This window comes from Cyprinodon variegatus, unplaced genomic scaffold, assembly GCF_000732505.1.
Source record: "Cyprinodon variegatus isolate N-32 unplaced genomic scaffold, C_variegatus-1.0 Scaffold209, whole genome shotgun sequence".
Lineage (NCBI taxonomy): Eukaryota > Metazoa > Chordata > Actinopteri > Cyprinodontiformes > Cyprinodontidae > Cyprinodon > Cyprinodon variegatus.
In genome coordinates, this window is record NW_015150662.1 from 874,200 (window position 1) to 893,639 (window position 19,440).

The 19,440-nt window shown below is 36.4% G+C and overlaps 1 protein-coding gene across 1 annotated transcript in view; it reads right to left on the bottom strand.

The window, feature by feature from the left end:
* nphp4 (nephronophthisis 4) overlaps positions 1 to 19,440 on the bottom strand; it is a 231,444-nt gene that overhangs the window by 49,538 nt on the left and 162,466 nt on the right. Inside the window, exons 14-16 of the mRNA XM_015380197.1 lie at positions 17,842 to 18,033; positions 11,298 to 11,485; positions 1,359 to 1,519 (exon numbers count right to left, since the gene is read on the bottom strand). Coding sequence (XP_015235683.1) covers positions 1,359 to 1,519; positions 11,298 to 11,485; positions 17,842 to 18,033 — 541 coding nt within the window. The remainder of the gene's footprint in view (positions 1 to 1,358; positions 1,520 to 11,297; positions 11,486 to 17,841; positions 18,034 to 19,440) is intronic.

The following is a 19,440-nucleotide window of genomic DNA, read 5'->3' on the forward strand; positions in this document are numbered from 1 at the left end:
GAACGAACGAACGAAGGAACGAAGGAACGAACGACCGAATGAACAAGCGAAGGAACGAACGAACGAATGAACAAGCGAAGGAACAAACAAAGGAACCAAGGAAGAAGGAACAAAGGAACCAAGGAAGGAACAAGTGAATCAAGGAAGGAGGGAACAAAGGAAGGAAGGAAGGAACAAAGGAATCAAGGAAGGAGGGAACAAAGTAAGGAAGGAAGGAGCAACACAGATGAAGCAGAGTTCAAACAGCTCCACCCACTTCAACTGTCATGAAGAGTTTTGCATATTTCAGTTTAAATCACATAACTCAACAACTGACTGAGGTTCACACGAGATCTGATCAATAAAATGCAAAGTTAGAGAAGAGTTTGAAATATTAATGTTTCTTATTCCTTTTTGGGTTGTAAAGCCAATGATGTGTTGATATAGTTCATTACAGGAAATTGAGCAGCACTATGCAGTAAGATGTTTATCTAAGGCTTACGATCCAGCAAAGAAAGTAGGCTTTTTTTTTTTTGACCGCCTTTAAACATAACATGTAGATTTTAATTATATGAAAACTGTCAATTTGACAATTAGAGGTTCAGTAAACCAAAATCTGAGGAAGCCATTTTAAGGGCCTATATCATGCAATATCAAAGTATTTTGAGGTTTAAACTGTGTCATAATCCAGTTCATACAATCATACAGCTGTAATCTACACAAATTCTGCTTTCTAAGCAACAACCCCTCCCTATCCTGTGAAGATGAGCGGGTTAAGCATGTCTTGACCGTGCTGTTCCAGCTCTGAAAACTAATGCCTACTTTCTGTGGTCAGGGAGGGGTGATGTGAGACTCAAACTTGAAGAAGCCCTTAAACACTTAAAAAAGCATGATGAAGGACCTTTGAAATTGAAATGTTTTTTTCTAAAATATCTCTGCAGTGCAGAAAGTGAGAGATGGTAACAAAGCATGTAGCAGGAGGGATGAAGGGAGTAGAAAGAAGTTATTTTTTTAACTACTAAGGTTTTGGCCTTACAGGTTAGGAAAACATTGGAATTTTAAAATTAGGGCAGCCCACAAGGTACAGTTATAATCTACAGAGTTTAGGAAACACATAAATTCACCTATTTTTTTCTGTTTAAAAAAATGTAAAATCTTGTCTTTGTATTTACATAATTTTTCCTCAGAACTCTAATAAAAATATTTTCATTCCTCTTTTAATGTATTTTAAAAGAAAACATTTTATCTCAAAGAAAAAAAGCTGAATTTGGTATCAGCAGTTCAAAGGTTTACTAAAACCCGCTATTGTACTGTAGGTTACAGAAGACCAAAGTGTCTCTAAAGACGATGTCAGTCTGATAAATAACTCTGCCATTCACCTTGAGCTCGATGGCCGTAGAACCGATGAGGAGCAACGAGTCACTGTCCCAGACGTCAATGTGCATGGTGTGGAGGGCCAGATGGCGGAGAAACCACTGCTTCTCTCCTGGTCTCAAAAAACCGTCATCAACTCTGAACTGTAACTGTAGACCTGGAGAACCTTGACACACAAGAGAAGATATTTCAGAAGGCATCTGCGTTCAAACCCATATTATAAACCAATGGATCTGTTAATGTGTAAAGGTTAACATATATAGAGGTTTAAAGACAAAATAGAACAAAACACTTAAGACAAAGTATATGTTACTGTATTTCTACTGTAGGTGATAATTCCAACACACTTCAAATGGCCTCAGACCTCTGATCGCTGAGGTATGCTCAATAATAGCTTAGGCACATGAAAGTAACATATTTGCCAAATGGGTAAAGTTTTACTATTTTTTTTTTTTGTTTTGTTTTGTTTGCCAGCGTCCGTAACACATCTTAGTAACAGAAAAAGAAAGGCAACATTTATTCTGCAAATCAATTAAACTGTTGATTTTTTTATTTTATTAATCAGTTAATAATCGGATAGTCAAAGATACCTTTAAGAAGACTTTTAACAAAATTAAACCAGCTGAAACTGAAAATTTTCCCCTTAAGGAGTTCTGGATTGAGCAAATTGACTAACAAAAAATATTTTTTCAACTTTAATGCAAAATATTTATTTTTCAACAAACTTAGTGTAATAACTGATCTAATTTAGTTACTTTTTCAGCTAAAGGCATGTTTTAGAGTCTCTATACTCCAGTTAATGATTAATTGATCACTAAATTAGTTGACGATTTTCTTTCAATAATCCATTAGTTACAATTGATCCAATTAATTGTTTCAGCCTTAATTTCCTCTGTTACCTTATAAGCGTCTATATTGTATCTGTATTCCTAAAGGGATTTACTTTGAATCAAAGATACAACGTATATAAACTAAGCATCGTAGTCTGCCTTAGAATCATAAACATTTAAGACACGACCATAAATATTTTTACTATTGTTTTCTTTCTAAAATGGTGATGTTAGCTCTGAGCTGGCACTGTCTACTGAGACAAGAGCCATAAGAGCATGGGGCCATTTCACAAAGTCAGTCGCTCCAAAGGTTATGACAATTCAGGGTGATAAAAGAACCTTACAATTTTATTAAAAACTCAAGGGCGATTTTACAAACCTGCTGACAAAGACACAGCTTTACCAAAGAAATCTGCCACTGAACTTTTCAAAGACTTGTGGATAGGCTTCATCACTCAGAGGTGAAATGTTTCTCACTGTCTCACAAAGTCGTACAGACTGAGAACTGGTTGTTCTCTCGGCTTCTGTGACCAAATCTCTTAAGAGTAAAGGCCTAGATTCTGCCTGAGAATATATAAAATACCTTAAGATGTCTGATTAGCTGACAAAAGCTAAAATAAAACATGTAACAAATGACCCATATAAGTGACTGAGATTGAACAGCATGCATTGCACTGCAAACTCAAAACCAACCTTTGTGTCAATGTCAGGCTAGACTGTATCAAAGGTCTGAGTGTGGGCCTGTGAACTAACTGGACATCAAAATTCTTGCCCACAGCCTCCCTCCAGTCGTGTATCAAAGCCTCGACACATCCTTTACTCCCTGGGGATAAAAATACAGCAGAGCTGCCGGCTCAATAGAAGTGATATAATGAGGGGCTTTGGTGAGAATCCTGTTTGGTTAGAGAAAACTCAAAACTCTATTTTCTGTTTCATTTTCTGTTCTTTCGATCACACTTAGACATCCTGCAACTCCTTGAACACCATTATTCAGGTAAAAGCTGCAAAGAGGTTTTATTTGTTGGATATATTTTTTAGCAGGATTGGTTATCTCAGAGCAGTAGATTTCCACTGACCTAATAATGAAAACTTTAAAATGTGGCAATCTAGTCCTGTTCAACATCTCATGTTTTCTATGTATTTAATAAAAGATTCCTTCTTCTGTATTTCACTGTAGAGGCCCAAAGATTATGACTAGAGATATAAAGAAAAACAATTTGGTGGATGGAATGGGACAAAGTGAATGCATCATATATGAGCACTAGCAGGTTGCTTTGATAAGAACGACTGTCAATATGGATGTTTTCTTCTAAGAAACACATATTTTTTTTTTTTTATGAGTAAAAATCTTCTTTGCAGAAATTGCTCTCCCTCAAACACACTGACTAGTGAAGCTACTCCTAATATAAAAAATGAAAGACCACTCACGCAATTCTTACTTCACTTCTGTTCTTAGATCTTCTTGTACTTAAAATGAAATGTACTGCAAATGAAATTGTCAAGAACTAAAGATTGAAAATCAACCTCAGATCAGATCTGAGATTGGTGCACCTCTACTATCAGGTGAAGATAATATGACATAATGCAAGAAATGTCATGGTTGAGCGTTGTATCACACAGCACATACAGTAGGTTAGCACAATAGGCAACAGTTAAAAGTAACACTTCAAGTGGAACATGCAAAACTATCCGGTAAAAAAAAATCTTTTTGATTTAATTTACTCTTTTATTACTTTCTAGATACATGAATTTCATTTTTTTTTTTTTGTTTAGTAACAGAACACTGAGTATTTAAGGTGGAAGGCATGAAGGACTAAACAAGTTACTTCTTTCTTCAAAGCTCTAAGAAAACCCTCTGTTAGGGCCTCCTACAGTCCGATCTAGCCTTGTTAGATCACACAAGTAGTCGGTTTCAATTCAGCTGTAAGCCTTGAAATGTTTGGTCCTACAGAGGGTAGTAACAATAACAACCCATCAGGCAGAGGGACAAAAGGACATCCTTTAGTGTTTGGCACACTGAAACCAATTGTAAAAGAAAGGATGTCTGAACAAACCTTTAGGGGAATGGTAATCTTATAAATTACTAATGCACTATAACAAAACCATTCCATTATTCTAATCTGATAACATACTCTTTAGCTTAACACAAATGTTTCTCCATAAACTGAGCCTAGATCCTTTTCTTACTTCTCCAATCCCCACTTTCTCTCACCAAACCACCTGCCACCTCTCTACACTTGGAGTAACAGTTCTCCCATCATGCTCTTGGTTTGTGTGCTGTAAACGAGTAGTAATAAGATCGCAGAGAGAGAGAGTGAGAGTGAGGCAAAATGTGCTGTGTGTTTATGCTCAGAAATCAGGAGGAGCTGACAGATCTGGCCCGAGGGGTTGTAACGAGCTGTGTGCTTGCAGCAAAGTGTGCCGACAAGGAGCGGCACCCAGAAGACGTCCCCCCTAACCTGGATGGCCTGTTTGGTGTTTGCACAGCACGTTCGCCTGAGTTGGAAATCATGCTGGGGATCAACAAGCCTAACAAGAAGGCGAAAGCTCGAGGCAAAGAAAAAAAGTGTGGACCCAGAGTGTGTACTTTGAGTTCTTAACACTGATGTAAGCCCAATCAAAAAGCTTGGGCCAAGACTAACTGAATTACAGTATATAGTGGCTAGTAAAAGCATTCACCAGTTTCAAAAAATTTAAATCTTCTTATTGATATGCTTTGAAATTTAATTTTTTTTGGGAAATACATGACCGTTTCCAAATATATCCAAATATATATGTGTGTGTATATATGTGTATGTGTGTGTGTCTGTTTTTTCCCCCCTAAACTTAAAGGGCAGGGTATAGGTAACTTTACATCACAGACAACAAAAATCACATGTGGCATCCTCAAGGGTCCATCTCAGGACCTCTTTTATTCAATATCTACATGCTTCCCATAATTTAGATCTTAGTTAACAACAACCTAAGTTTTCACTACTATGCAGACGGCACACAGCTGTACATTACGATGAGACCAAACCCAGCACTGTCCTGTAAATGTATAGATGAAATCACTGATCACTGTGCCAAAGGTAAAATTTTCCTCAGCTAAATTTGAAGCATAATTGAAGTAATAGTGTTTATACCAGAGAAATCAGAGAAAGAGCGTTAAAAAGTTTGCAAACTGCTTTTGTTCATACAGCTTGAAACCACCAATGATGCTCTAAATCTTGGTGTAATGATCGACTCATACCTAAATCTTCAAAGCCACATATAGATAGTGACAAATTCAGCCTTCTATCACCTAATGTCATGATCTTGCCGCTTATGATTGGCCTGATTACTCATTTCACCCAATTTCCTAGATTTGCCCAATTCTCATTACAGTTCATCTGATCCACACACTTCAGCCTCTATTTAATCAGCCTTCAACTAGTCATTAGTGCTAGATTATTCAAACCTGTGATGAGAGTTCTCTAGCGTACCTGATCATGTTCTAATTGTCTGATCCTGATGGGTTCTGCCTCTGGACCTCTGAGCCTGCCTGTTCCCATTCTGATCTGTTTGGCTGACCTGTCTTCGGACTCCTGCTGGATTCTGCCTGTATACCAAACCTTGAACTGATTCCTGACAATGTTCTGGATTTCCCTTTGGATCTCTTATCTTCAGGCTCTGACTCCTGAGCCCATCCTGGACGGCTTTGGGTTTGCCTTCGCACTCTGGATCATCTTGCCTTCCTTTGTCTACTCAGTTCTGATCTCCTGCTTGTTCTCTGGCCTCCAGGACTTAAGCATCTGGGGCTCACAGACTGAACTTTACGACCAGGTAGTGACTCACATGTTCATTATCATCATCTGCCAAATACATGTGGTCCCTAACCTGTATTCTCCTCCTGCAGAGGTTCCTGCCTTAGACACTGTTCTCTACTGTTCCATTTTAAACATTTTTTGAAACCTAAATGTCTCTCTGCCTCAAAACTGGGTCCCTTGTTCGGAGCCTGACACCTAAAGAACATTTCCAGGATTATGGGACTAATCTCTTGATCAGTCGATCATCTTTATTTTTATATATCCACTTATTTTAATAGGTCACTTTTGTTCTCTTTACCTATTTGTGTTGCTTCTATGCCACTGCAGTGCATTTTTCCTTTTTTTCTCATTTACAGCACTTTGAATTGTCCTACCACTGAAATGTGCTGTATAAACAAAATGTCCTTTCTTTTTTTGGTAATAATCTTCCTAACCCTTTAAAGAATAAGCATCTTTTCAGCAAATTCTACACCTTAGACTGTAAAATTTAGAGTGAGACTTCCTTCCTTCATTCCTTTCATAGACTGAAGTTTTCATCAAATGTTTTTAAAAAACAGTTTACTTGATTTTTGTATAATATGCCGACACAACGAACTACAGAGTTGACAGAGTTAATGAATAATACATGAGCTTACGTTTCTGAAATCAGCCACAAAACACATTAATCATTTTCACAATATGCCCAGGTTTTGAGATGAACCTCCAATCATTGAACTGTGAAATCTTGCCGAGGTAATTCTAATAAAAACAACAAATATTAAATACTTTTTCAATAAAGAAAATGATCTAACAATTAAAGCTGTGGCGGCCTTTTAGAGGTACTGCCATACTTTCAGTATATATGTAATATACAAGGATGGGGTTAGGTCAACTGCTCATTTATGTAGACGTAAGTAACAGAGAAAAGGTCCTAAAGTTAGTGAGTGATTGAACAACACATAGTGTGCCATATCCAGCTAGATAAGTCATTCCCTATTTCAGTCTTTAATAAAACTAAAAGGCTGATACAGAAATTAAATAGTAAACAAAACGGATGAGCAAACAGCTAAATCAATATCCCAGAGGTTTGTGAGAAAATGTGGAATGTGAAATGTGGAAAATGTGTCTGAAGAATATGAAGCAGTTTTGCTTTAAAGTATCTCCAATACATGCTGAATGTAGAGGCATACCAAAGTAGACTCATAGCTGTAATTGAGGCTGAAGGAGTTCTACAAAGCGCTGACTTGGTGGAGTAAATACTTAAGCACAAATCAGGTTTTCATTTTTACAAACAAAAAATCATTTTAAATAAATGTATTGACATAGATAGCTAAAATAAAATAAAATAAAAAAAAACTTCTGTAAGACACCAGAAATTCACATTTTTATACTTGAAACTGAAGGTTTGTAATATGTCCACTTTCACGAATAATTAGTTTTAATCATTTGGGAAAATCAAAGCAATAACCAGCCATCCAAAGCAGTCTTATCTAAGTGCATTAAAAAAAAGAAACATCTAAGTTGCACTTCATTAGAAGTAATTGAATTATTGACTTCCAAAAAATGCAATGCAATGTTTTGTTTACAGAAAATATTTTTTTTCTCAGGCTGCAATATTAAGCTGCCAAAAGCACCCAGCATATACTCACAAAACAGATGCCTATTTGGCACAAATAAGACCAGCTGGTTATAGATAATGCCTTTTCAGTTGGTACATTGTCTGTAGCTAAAACTTGCTTTGTTTAAATCTGTATTCCTTGCCAGGGGAAAAAAGGAAGAAACAAAAAGCTCCAGACATTTTATTTTTTCTGTCATTTTCTGTTGCAGCATTACACGTGTACTTTATAGACTTTATAGATACTTTATATCACCAACATGTGCCAGCTTGGATTTAGTCTACAAAAAGGACATCTCAGGACAGGATTGCACAAATTGTTTCTTTATATCCACAGTTAAAGTAGACAGGCAACATTGACGCAACAATAAACAGAGTTTGTGTTATCAGTAAAGAGTTTAGTTATTTCTTACAGTGGTAGGAACATTAGAAAACCCAGAACACACAACAAATAGCTGAAAGTGAAAGGTAAATTCTGCTCTGGAAGGCTGACAGACACCTCCATACACCTCAAACACTGAATATTGTCAAAACAACGGAGAGTGCTTACTTTTTATATAGGGTTAGATAGGTTAGACAGGCTTTTCTTTCTCTAAATAATGAAATCCTGATGTAAAAACTGCTTTTTTGTATGAACTTTATCTATTATTCAAGTTTTTCTAAGATCCAAACCGTGTAAGTGTAACACAAAACTACCCAAGTATCAAAGGCTGTATGGCAGGACATGATTAAAGGATTCATTTTATGGTCCAGAATGTAGGGGCTATATTGAAGGCAAGAGGGTCGCTGATGCAAAATGCTGCGGCTGATAACTCAACTCTAATCTGTGAGTCTGAGCATGACTCAGAGACATCATGACAACTTGCTGCCTCTTTTAAAATTCTTGTATTTCTCACACTCAAACAATTTCCACCAAGTCATACCAATCCAGAAATCGTTTTGAAGTTAGATTGCATCTGTCACGCTCCCACTTTCTCAACTTTTGTACAGTTTGATGTTTGATTTAAGCTTATAAATGTAGCTTTTAAATGCACAAAAAAAAGTAAGTAAAGCTTGATTCCTATCTTCTCAAATTCTCCTCACACCTCATTCTAAATGTTTATATTTGACATCTAAAAACACATGGAAAAAAAAAACTGCATCCAGTCTTTGGATGCTTAACTCCACAGATATTCACAAATCATTTCAAATTAAGTCTGTAAAGAGTGAAAAACATTTTCACTCTGGGTTTATATCATCTATTTGCCCTAAACACTGGATTGCTGTAGGTTATGATCATTAAATAAAGTTTGAATATTCTTTTTTTTTCAGAAATGTGAAGTCAGCATGTGTTCAATAAATGCAAAGGTTAAATAATCAACTGATTGTAAATGTAAATAAGCATTTGTTGTTAATAAAAACACTAGTTAATGTTGAATTTCTGAATAGATCACAAACTTTTCTTTAAAGAAACATGTTTAACTTTTGTTTATCCTTTATACCGCATATGTACTACAAATCTTTCAGTTTATGGTAATTGTAAGAAGAGAAACATTAAAACACTTCAGGGAATCACATTCAGTAAAATATTTTAATAGTCATAATAACAGTACTGAAAATTATGGCACAACCTCCCCAAGCACAAGATTGTAAGTTTAGACTTAGACAGACTTATTTTGTATGTTGTATACACAAATGTAAACAAAAAGAAATTTCATTTAAAATTTCAGTTTAATTAAGTTGGGGAGAATGTAAGAATGGGGAGTGTTGGCCTAGTGGGTTAGAGCAGAGTGATTGTGCTCTGAAAATCTTGTAAGTACCAAGTTGAATCCCTACAGCCTGCACTCTGAGTCCCTGAGTAAGACCCTTAACTCCACACTGTTCCCTGCAGAGGAGAATTTCTCCAGTCTGAGATCAATAAAAAAGTTAATTTAAGTTAAACAATTTGCATGCTTAAACATGAAGACAATACAAACAGAGAGTATTTCATACTAATATTTCTGTTATTTCTTCTATCTATCTGTTATATTAAATAATAATAACAAGTTAGAGTCTATTACGTGATTTTTTTTTTTTTATCTGAAGAGGGAATTTTAGCTGGGAGAAACTTACAGCTGTTGATTTAAACAATCAATCACATCTATTTTTAAGGTCACTAAATAACAAAAAAGGTTTTTATACTTTTATTAGCTTAATAGAAAAATCAAAACTTCATCTCAGCCAAAAGTATTGGAAGCAATAGCAGCTAACATTGCAATAAGGTGTGAAGGATACAAAATTAAAAACTCAATATCAGAGGCTTTAGAGAAGAATTTCAATTAAACTGAATGACAGGGTGCAGTTAAAAGGGCAAGATCAAGATCATGACAAGGAATCCAATGAAGTAAGGCAGCTCAATTTGACTCAATTATATTCACCACTCTGAAAATATCACAGTATGAAATAATGTAGGGGAAGATCACATCATTGTGTATTAATGTGGATCAAAGTCTTTTTTTTTTTTCAAATAAAGAGAACAAAAGTTTTGTTTGTTTTAGTTAAACAAAGCAGCTCTGTTTTTTTTTATCCCCAGAGGCTCCATTCTCTGTGAACACGAAGACCAATATGGACGAGGCTTTACCCAGGTGTCCTATTGGATCCGAGTCAACATACATAGCATTAAGGACAAACAGTGTGTAGACACATTTAAAACATATTTACATGGTTCACAAAAAAGGGCTGAGGTGCTGTGAGGAAAGTTTAAATAGTAACTTGATAAATTATGTCCCTTTTACATAAGACTTAAATTTAATGAGTACCTATTTATTACTTGCATTAAATGCTAATAAAACCCACAAGATGTCTGATAAAAAAAATTGGAAATTTTGTTTATTCAGCATATTTTTAGCTACATATATTTATTAGATGTTATGTTCAACTGAAAAAAAAATCAACTACTCATTAAATTAACTTTCACATTTTTTTTATTTGAGAAAAATAACATTTATTGAGCATTTGTCTATCGATGCACTGAAGAATATACATAGAAAAAGAAATATGGACAGATTGGGACCAGAGTGGGTCTTGGGAATGGAGATATACCGGTATGGGTGTACATTTTGGGTCTTGGCAGGAATGGGGGTCATTTGTGTGTAAAGTGTGCCACTCTGTCTGGAGCTGTAATATCTATTCCATGCCATTAGCTACTAAATGAAGCTAGATCAATCAGACTTCACTCTGCTGTAGAGACGTGTTTGAGCTTTTCTAAACCTCAAAGCATGGGAGGTGCTTACAGAATTATTAGTGTTTAATTCAATTCAGTTTATTCATATAGCGCCAATTCACAACACATGTCATCTCAAGGCACTTTACAATTCAACCAGATCATACAGTCAAACTGATTCAAAGTTTTCCATCTAAGGAAAACCATTTGATTGCATCAGCTCATTGACTTGAAGGCAATCTCTCACAGAAGCATGCTTGTAGCGACAGTGGAGAGGAAAAACTCCCTTTTAACAGGAAGAAACCTCCAGCAGAAACAGGCTCAGTTTGAGATCTGCTGAGGCAGACATACTGTACAGAGATGGATCATATCAGCTATGGTTCTAGCATTGTAAAATGTGACTAACTTAAAAATCATAAAAACCTATAGCAAGGCACCCTAAATCTTTACCCCTATTTACACCATGGGAAGTGCTGTCACATCATGACATTAATCATCTGCAGAAACATCAGGCAAAAAATAAATTATTGTTTTGGAGACATGAATCTTACCGTGATTAACAGATCCATCTTTGTTGATGGTGGCTAAGACACAAGGAAGCGCCTCACTAGCTCTGTGCTGAACCGTATCACTGGTCACCAGCCTCAGTTGCTGGGAAGTGACAGGAGGGAAGCGGTAAAACTGAAAAGTAACATAGATGTTGCGAGGCCAGTCACTTTCAACACCCCCTGAAGGTATCCTGCAAAAAAAAAGACAAATGTTTTCTCAACTTTTCAAAACATGGTTATAATAGATATATTAAATAACCCTATGATAGAAAGAACATAATTTTATGACCTAAATTGTATTAAAAAGCTGTATTTATAAAAGATACTTGGATTAAGTTACATTTTAGATAATGGTTTAAATAAAAGAAACAGTTAATTAAATTGGCTTTAAAATCTTGTCACGCAACATGTGGGAAAGAGGAAAAATTGTTTAAAACTGGTGAGTAAACACACCTTCATTCAACTTCAGACAAATGAAATCCTTCCTTTGTTTTGAAAAAAAAATCCCATTTGAGAAAAAAAAAAAAAGGTCTATAAGAACAAGAACATCCCAGCGGCTTGTATTGCTTTTCACACAAATGCCTCCCTCTGAGTGCAATTTCACACACTGTTTCAAACTTTCAATGCAACACTTCAATATTAAGATTTACTCCAAAAGACTCCCAGTGAGCTCACATAAAGTGACTTTAAGCAGTGAATTATTGAAAAGGAATACATTCAGAAGACGCTCAGCTGCTTCTTCCTAAACTGATAAAAAGAAAATAATTATGTTATTGAGTTCAAACAATCATTTCAGAAACAAGGAGGGAGCAGCACTGACATTATGCCCCTTTAAAAAGTCAGGGAGACATTGAAGGTTAAAGGGAATTTAATCCAGGAACACCTTAATGCTTCCTGTTAATAGAAAACATTTGTAATCATAATAGCTGAGAGGGGAAGAAATCTCACTATCCAGCCACAGCCTGCTAACTTGTCTCAGTGATGCTGCAGCACATTGAAAACTAATTCCTGCCATACCTGTTTGTCATAATTATGTGGTAGCTAACCCACCGTCGCCCCACTCGTCGACAGAGAGCCACACAGATCTGCAATTAACTGCAAACTCCAGTGTGTGTGGGTTCAAGTAGCACTCCAGTCCGTTTTACAAAAGAAGCTGAAGAAATAAATTAGCCTATCCTTCTTGCGCGTCATTAAATCTTAGATAGAAATCCATACTTTGTGTTTGGTTGCAGGGTGCTCAGCTTTTTTTTATGTGAAAGTGTTTTACCTTACCCATAGGCTTTAACCATTTGCTGTTTTACTCTAAAGATACAAGAATCAAACTTTCTCACCATCGGCCCTGCAGAGAGGATGTGATTAAATTGTGAGCCTTTATGGAATCTAAGCATGAGTTCCCTCACAACAAAAGCAAAATAGGTTTTCCCTGAACTATAGAATAACCTTATACCAAATAACACGGCGCGACCATTCTCTGTATCAAGCATCAATATTTTTTTATTTCAGGACATTTCTGCTGTGAGCCTTATATAAAACTAAAGCTATGGAATAAAGCTATATCATACTTTTTCATTATTAGGTGAATAAAGTTTAAATTTCTACATAATCTAGATATTGAAGTACCATCAGCCAATTAGCCGAGCTCTATGACTTTGCAGAAATCCACCATGGTTTGATTAATATTTTCCCCAAACTTTTGTGTTTATTTTCTTTTTTTATTACCGATAGAAGGTAAATAAGGTGTTATACAGTGGAAAAAGGGAAGACAGGCATTTTAACATATTTTCATTAATAAAAAGACATTTTAAAAGTATGACAAGGACTTGTATTAAGTTACTTTGAGAGGAATCTTTAGAAAAACTTTTCATTACAATTCCATCTACTGTAAGCATCTTTTAGAAGACATATCTACTAATTCTGTTTCATATAATGTCATACATATTGGATGGAGAACATCTGTTTCTAAAAAATAATTGTCGTCTGGCCCACAGGCTTGGAATTCAGCTCTGGACTTTGACCGGTTCATTCTAAGCAATTTGGAACTAAAAGAGCCTACTTTCCAGTCTCAAGTTTTTTGACGGTTTTCCAGGATTACTCTGTATTTACTGCTATATTTCCTCCCATAAACCCTGACTACAGCATGATGCTGTCATCACCAGGTCTTATAGCAGAGATGATGTATAGAAGCTCATTTGGCAAACTGGGCTTCTACTGACAGGGTCTTTGCTTTTGGTACCCTTCAAAAATGGTAAGAGGAGTGGAATGGGTGAAAACAGTTAAAATATGTGTATTTCCCCTTATTTTGAGCAGGTAAATAAGATTATCTGCTAACGAAAATAGTATTTTTAAAGTAAGTTAATCAGATATTATGCAGTTAAAATTTGATAATGGGGTTGTTGTATGTTTTCTTATTTTGGATTCAAATTATCTTATTCCATTGACAAGCACCATTACCTTTCTGCGCAAGTCAAGATGAAATACACCTATTTCAAGAAAAACTATTTCACCTCTGTTCAGTATAGTAGTTTTCCTGTGAGAAATGTGGCTACCTAATTGCTGGATCCGGGAACTGGAGTCAACATTGGCATCTAGGCTACATCTAAGGATGTTTTGATATTTAAATGGCCTCAATAATAAAGCACTGGACATGTTTAAGACCTTTACCTATAGAATTTTGAAACCATTTATCATTTTCCAACTTCTTCAAAATATTTCAATGTTCTCTCAGTCTGTCACATAAAATCTGCTTTAAAGTTTGATATTAATTTTGAGAAAATGAAGAAAGTTTTATATTTCTGCAAGGTGCTAAACACACTGTTTACTTATTAAAATCATAGATACTCTTATTGAGAGAAAGTTAGAAAGGGCAAAAAAGGTGCAGTTAATATTTCTATTTGACATGGCATCTTAGTTTTTCTATTCTGATTTTCATACTTTGATATAGTTAGTGCATTCTGTAGCATGTATGTGATGTAACATGATCTATAGCTGAAGGTGAGACATTTTACAAATCTGAATATGACATTTTGAGACAAACAGAGTGCAGAAGCTGAAATAGGGCTGGATGATTTTAGAAAAAAAAAACCTAAGATATATCTTTGTTTAATCAATGTTCCCTGGACTCTGTCACCTTTAGCAATTTTGGAAATATTGTTTGTGTCGGGTGTAAACATCTGTCCATCTGGCTAAATATCAGATCTGCATGTAAAATACAAGTTTATAAGTAGCACTTGGAATAAATCAAAAACCAATTATTGCACTCCAGTCTTCTGCAAGGATGCACACCCTGATATTGGGATGATAAAATATTTGCAATATAGCGTGCAGCTCTACATAGAAAATCAAATGTAGCCCTAAATATAAATAATAAACATGGATATACGAGTCTGGTGTGATTTCCCCATCTGTCAATGACCCATAAGTACATGCTGTCAGATGGTAGTCCTGATTGAAACTGCTCCAAACAGAAACTGCATAATCTAAAGAGTCATAAATAAACAATGCAAATAGTTTCATGCATCAAGCCTCTAAACGAGAAGTTTCAGTTGAGTATTGAGATAAGTGTGAGGAGTTAGTGAAACGCTGATGAGTCAATGACAAACAAGACAAATGCAAAGGACTGCTGATGGGACAACAAAGAGTGGAGGCTTTTGTTGACATCCTTCAGCAGCCCCCCTGTCACTGTCAGCTTTCTGACGGGATGACTACTCCATAGGTCTCTCTGATGGGACAATGACAGAGGTGTTATTCAGTCTGATTTGACAGGAAATATGTGCTTTTGTAGTGCAGACTGTACATACCATGAATATTTATGTAATTGATATGTGTGCAGAGGATGACTGGCAGGAATTTATTGCTCCCTCATGTAAACTAAAGTCTTTCTGTAAAAGAAAGAAGAAAAAAAAAACTAAAGAAATAAATATGAAAGCTGTCTAGACAAGTCGCCAGCGATTATCCTTAAACGTCAAGGACATATTTACTAGAATAATCAGTCATTTAATGTGCGGTAAAAGGTCAGCAGCTCCATCTACAGAGAAAAAAAAATGTCAGAAGGTGTCAAATTAGTGCCTGATCAGATTTTCTCCCAATTCAACAATTCTGGCAGCGCTTAAGACAGATAAGCAATAATCTAGTCTGCAGTTTTACACTTAGTGGCCTAAGAAACATTTAACGATCAAAAATTTTGTCACAATATTCAATAACAAAAAGTACTCAGTGTATTAATTAGATTGTGACATTTTATGTGATAGACCAGCACAAAGGAGTACATTTATAAAAGAGCAGTAAAGAAAAAAAAATCTATCTTCTAATTAACATCCAAAAAGTTTAAATGAAGTGATTTTGTATTAAACCATCTTTATTCAGACGCCCCTTACTTTTTTTTTTTTTTAGAAAGCATCTAATCTGAAGTTGTCCAAAATTAGATAATGTTTTATAGGTTTCTCTGCATTAACACACCAGGTTCAGATTATTACACTGCTAATCAGCTATCAATGAATATCTTATGCCTGACGTATGGAAAAACTGGCAAAAACGCTGGCATATGTTGGATAAGTTATGGGTATGTTTTGTACAAGTTATGAGCACGCTGAAGAACACTGAAGTACGCTGGCACACGTTGATATAAGGCAAGTACGTCGAGAAGTTTTGAGCATGCTCGAAATTTAGTGACATATGCCATACGCTGGTAATATGCCATTTATGCCAGGTATATGGCATACCTGGTATGCCATATGCCAGGTAATTTATATGATCGCTGACTTACGTTAAGTGTAAGTTACTCATAAGTTGTGGTGTCTAGGTTATGCAAAACATATGAGTAACTTATGCATAACTTATCAAGAAATTATCTCCAACGCATATCAACGTATCTGATGTGTTCTAGACGTCCTCTGAATGTTTTTCTAACTTATAGCTATTGCATAATGGCGTATTTGCAGAGTTTTGGTATAAAAGGGGGTACACAGGAGAAAACCTTCTGTACTCCTCGAGACTTAATCCTCATCATAAGGTGAGCCAGAAGGTAAGTGTGATGGATCCTCCCTGCGTTCACGCCAATGGCCATGACCAACTTCCTAACAGACATCACACGGAATCTGCTGGGGTTGCAAACCTTCTTTATTTCTTTTTTCTTTTTCTTATTCTTTATTCTTTTTTGGGGGGGTGGGCGGTAAACAGCAGCGAGGTTAATACTGTAATCAAAGACATCTTTTATGCAGACCGGGAGCAGATTCGCCTGAGAGGAGCAGCTTTAACTGATGCTGCGTGATGCCCATGAAATGATCACCGTGCATCATTTCATTAGTATTACACTACTGTGCATTATGCGTAAGTTAGGCTGTGGTTGGACATAAGTTATGGACTCGTTATGAATACGCCATGTACATGCCCAAACTTGACAAAATACATAGAAAGTTTAGCGTATGCCAGCATTTTAGGAGATTCTGGGACGTCTGGCTAAATCGGCAAGGTGTGAGAGGGCCCTAAAGCATGCAAGACTTTGACCATCAAGACTGGAACTGGAAATATCTGATTTAATCGGTAAATAAATTCCACCTATGTGTAAATTATTCTAAATATATGTACAGATGTTCATGGAGCAGCGTTTAGTGTTTTTACTCAAAAGTATGGGTATAGGACAGCTGAAAACATATAGAGATGTAGAAATTCAGCTGAGCTCAACAAGTGGGATATTAATCTGAAAACCAGCCAAGATGCCCACATTTCAGATCAAATTATGAGCAATAAAACATAAACTATAATTATTTGCCCCAAATTTATTTGGTCTAAAGCAGTAGCAGATGACTCACTGTGAAACCATTAATTTACAGACTGGTATCGGCCGTAACAGTAAACATGTAGAAGATAGAGTTCTGGTCAGATGAGACTAATACTGAGTAATAAATGCTTTGTTTAGCAGAAAGCCAACACTGCTGCAGCAGACAATTCTCATGTTGAAACTTGCTGTGGTGATGCTTTTCTTGCTGACGGTAAATATAGTCAGAGCAGGCAGGGAAATAGATAGAGCTGGATCCAGGGTAATCATGAAGGAATGAAAAATCTGTTGGAAGCTTCAAAACACTTGAGACTGGGGCAGAGTTTCCCTTTCCAGCAGGACGGTATTAAACATTACAGCCAAAGTTACAGCAAAGCGACTCAGATGTGTTTGATTGGCCAAGTCAAAGTCCGGACAGAAATCCATGAGAATCAGAGGGAAAACGTTTATATTTTACAAATAATCTCCATTTATTAAAACTGAGGTGAAGGCAAATGGGCAGATTTTTATTTTGGAAAAAATAAAACTTTAATCCACATATTTTACCTCCATTTGACAAAAATGGGGACATTTGTGTTGGTCAATGGACTAAAATCCTTCTTAAATACAGTGAAGTTTCTTGGCGTTCTAATCTGACAAAATGTGAAAGCTTATTCAAAAAACTTCCAATTATTTAGAGCCAAGTCAGAGAATATGCAGTGTTTTATACTTTTTAAGACACATAATCAGTATGCTCACTAAGTTCTGTATGTGTCACAGCAGAGCAGACATTACCTGGTAAATGCCAGAAACTGAAAGACCAGCAGGTTTCCCTGTAAGAGGTCAGCCTCCTCCCGCTGAGGATCGAAGGGCACAGGTTCGGTCGGGTCCAGGACTTCCGCCACCTGCCCGCTGCTGTCCATGATTTCAGGAAAACCGGCCGAGAACAGGTGTGCCAGGGAGCTTCTGGAGCTGACTGAGCAGGAACTGGAAAAAAATCATGAAAGGAAAATGTCAGATCTGATGGAGCACAGCCCACAGACTTCTTCAAATGTGTTCTTGATGCCTGACAAACAACAGGAGGTAATGTGTCGATTCCCTGCTGCACAGGCCTCATTAAGGTGATTGGTTTGAAATGAGTCAGGAAAAATGAAGGGAAAAAAAAACCCACAACACCTGTTTATAGATTCAGACCTTTCTCGCTTTATCCCGCATTCTCTCTGTAATCTGAGATGTTTATCGTTTGAGGGATAACATCAACTTTATCGCTTCATCCCGTTTAACTAAACGCAAGTTTCAATATCCGTCTGCACTAAACATAGATGTGATGAAACGATGATTAGAAGGCATACGGATGTCAGCATTATCCATCAAACAGCAGCTCCAGGGTAACAGTTACAGGGGAGGAAAGGGGGACGGGTGCCAAAGCGCTCCCTCAGGATCCTAAGGCATAATTTCCATTTATCGCTAATCATAGTGGCCACCTGTTTCAACAGAACTACACTAACATTCATAACTTTTACTTTTAAAACTCAGGATGCAATGGCTCTGTCAACTGCAGCATGCAGATGGCTGAATACAGTCCAGGAATAAGAAAATAAGCAATAACAAGATAGCAAAAAACAGAGGTCTATTCAGTAAATTGCTAAGCTAGTAATAAGGAATTTCTTATAGTGTCCTTGATCAAACTAATTATGATGATGGCAGTGATGGGAGGGAATCTTTTTCCCTCTGCAGCTGGATCAATTTCATGCTTTTTTTCATTTTCCCTTTCTCTCCTAATTTAGTCACTGAAATGATGTTCCAGCCATCATCTGTGTTTCAGAAGGGGCTCCATCAGATATGCACAGCAACTTGGATTAAACCGCTTTTGACTTTATTGTTTTTCCCCAAAAAGTGGGTCATCTCACTCTGAAAACAGTCAAAAAGATGTTCTGGCTCTGAGTGAAGAGGCAAAGATGTTTCAGTTCACTGAACTGAACAACATGGTGTCTGGATCCAAAACGCTGGGATTGGGAAAATTGTTTCAGCGCCAGCTGCTTATTTACTGACGCCGCTCAACGATGCACGGCTTTGTTTCTCAGTGTCTGTGCTCGTTATTTGCAAAGTGTTGTTTTTTAATTTAGGGAAGTAGCTCGACAGATATGGGAGTGTTTTTATTGAAACTCTATTGGTGAATTTTTAATTCAGATTAGTAAAGTAATAAATAATTATTGCATTATTCACAGAACTGTTGTAGAAAAAAATCAAATACCTAAAAGGATATGGATACATTTAAGAATATTATCTTAAAAAGTTAGACCTACATTCAAGTTCCTACTGTAAACCAAGCTGAAACTAAAATATTATCATTACCGTATTTTCACGACCATAAGGCGCACCGTACTAAAAGGC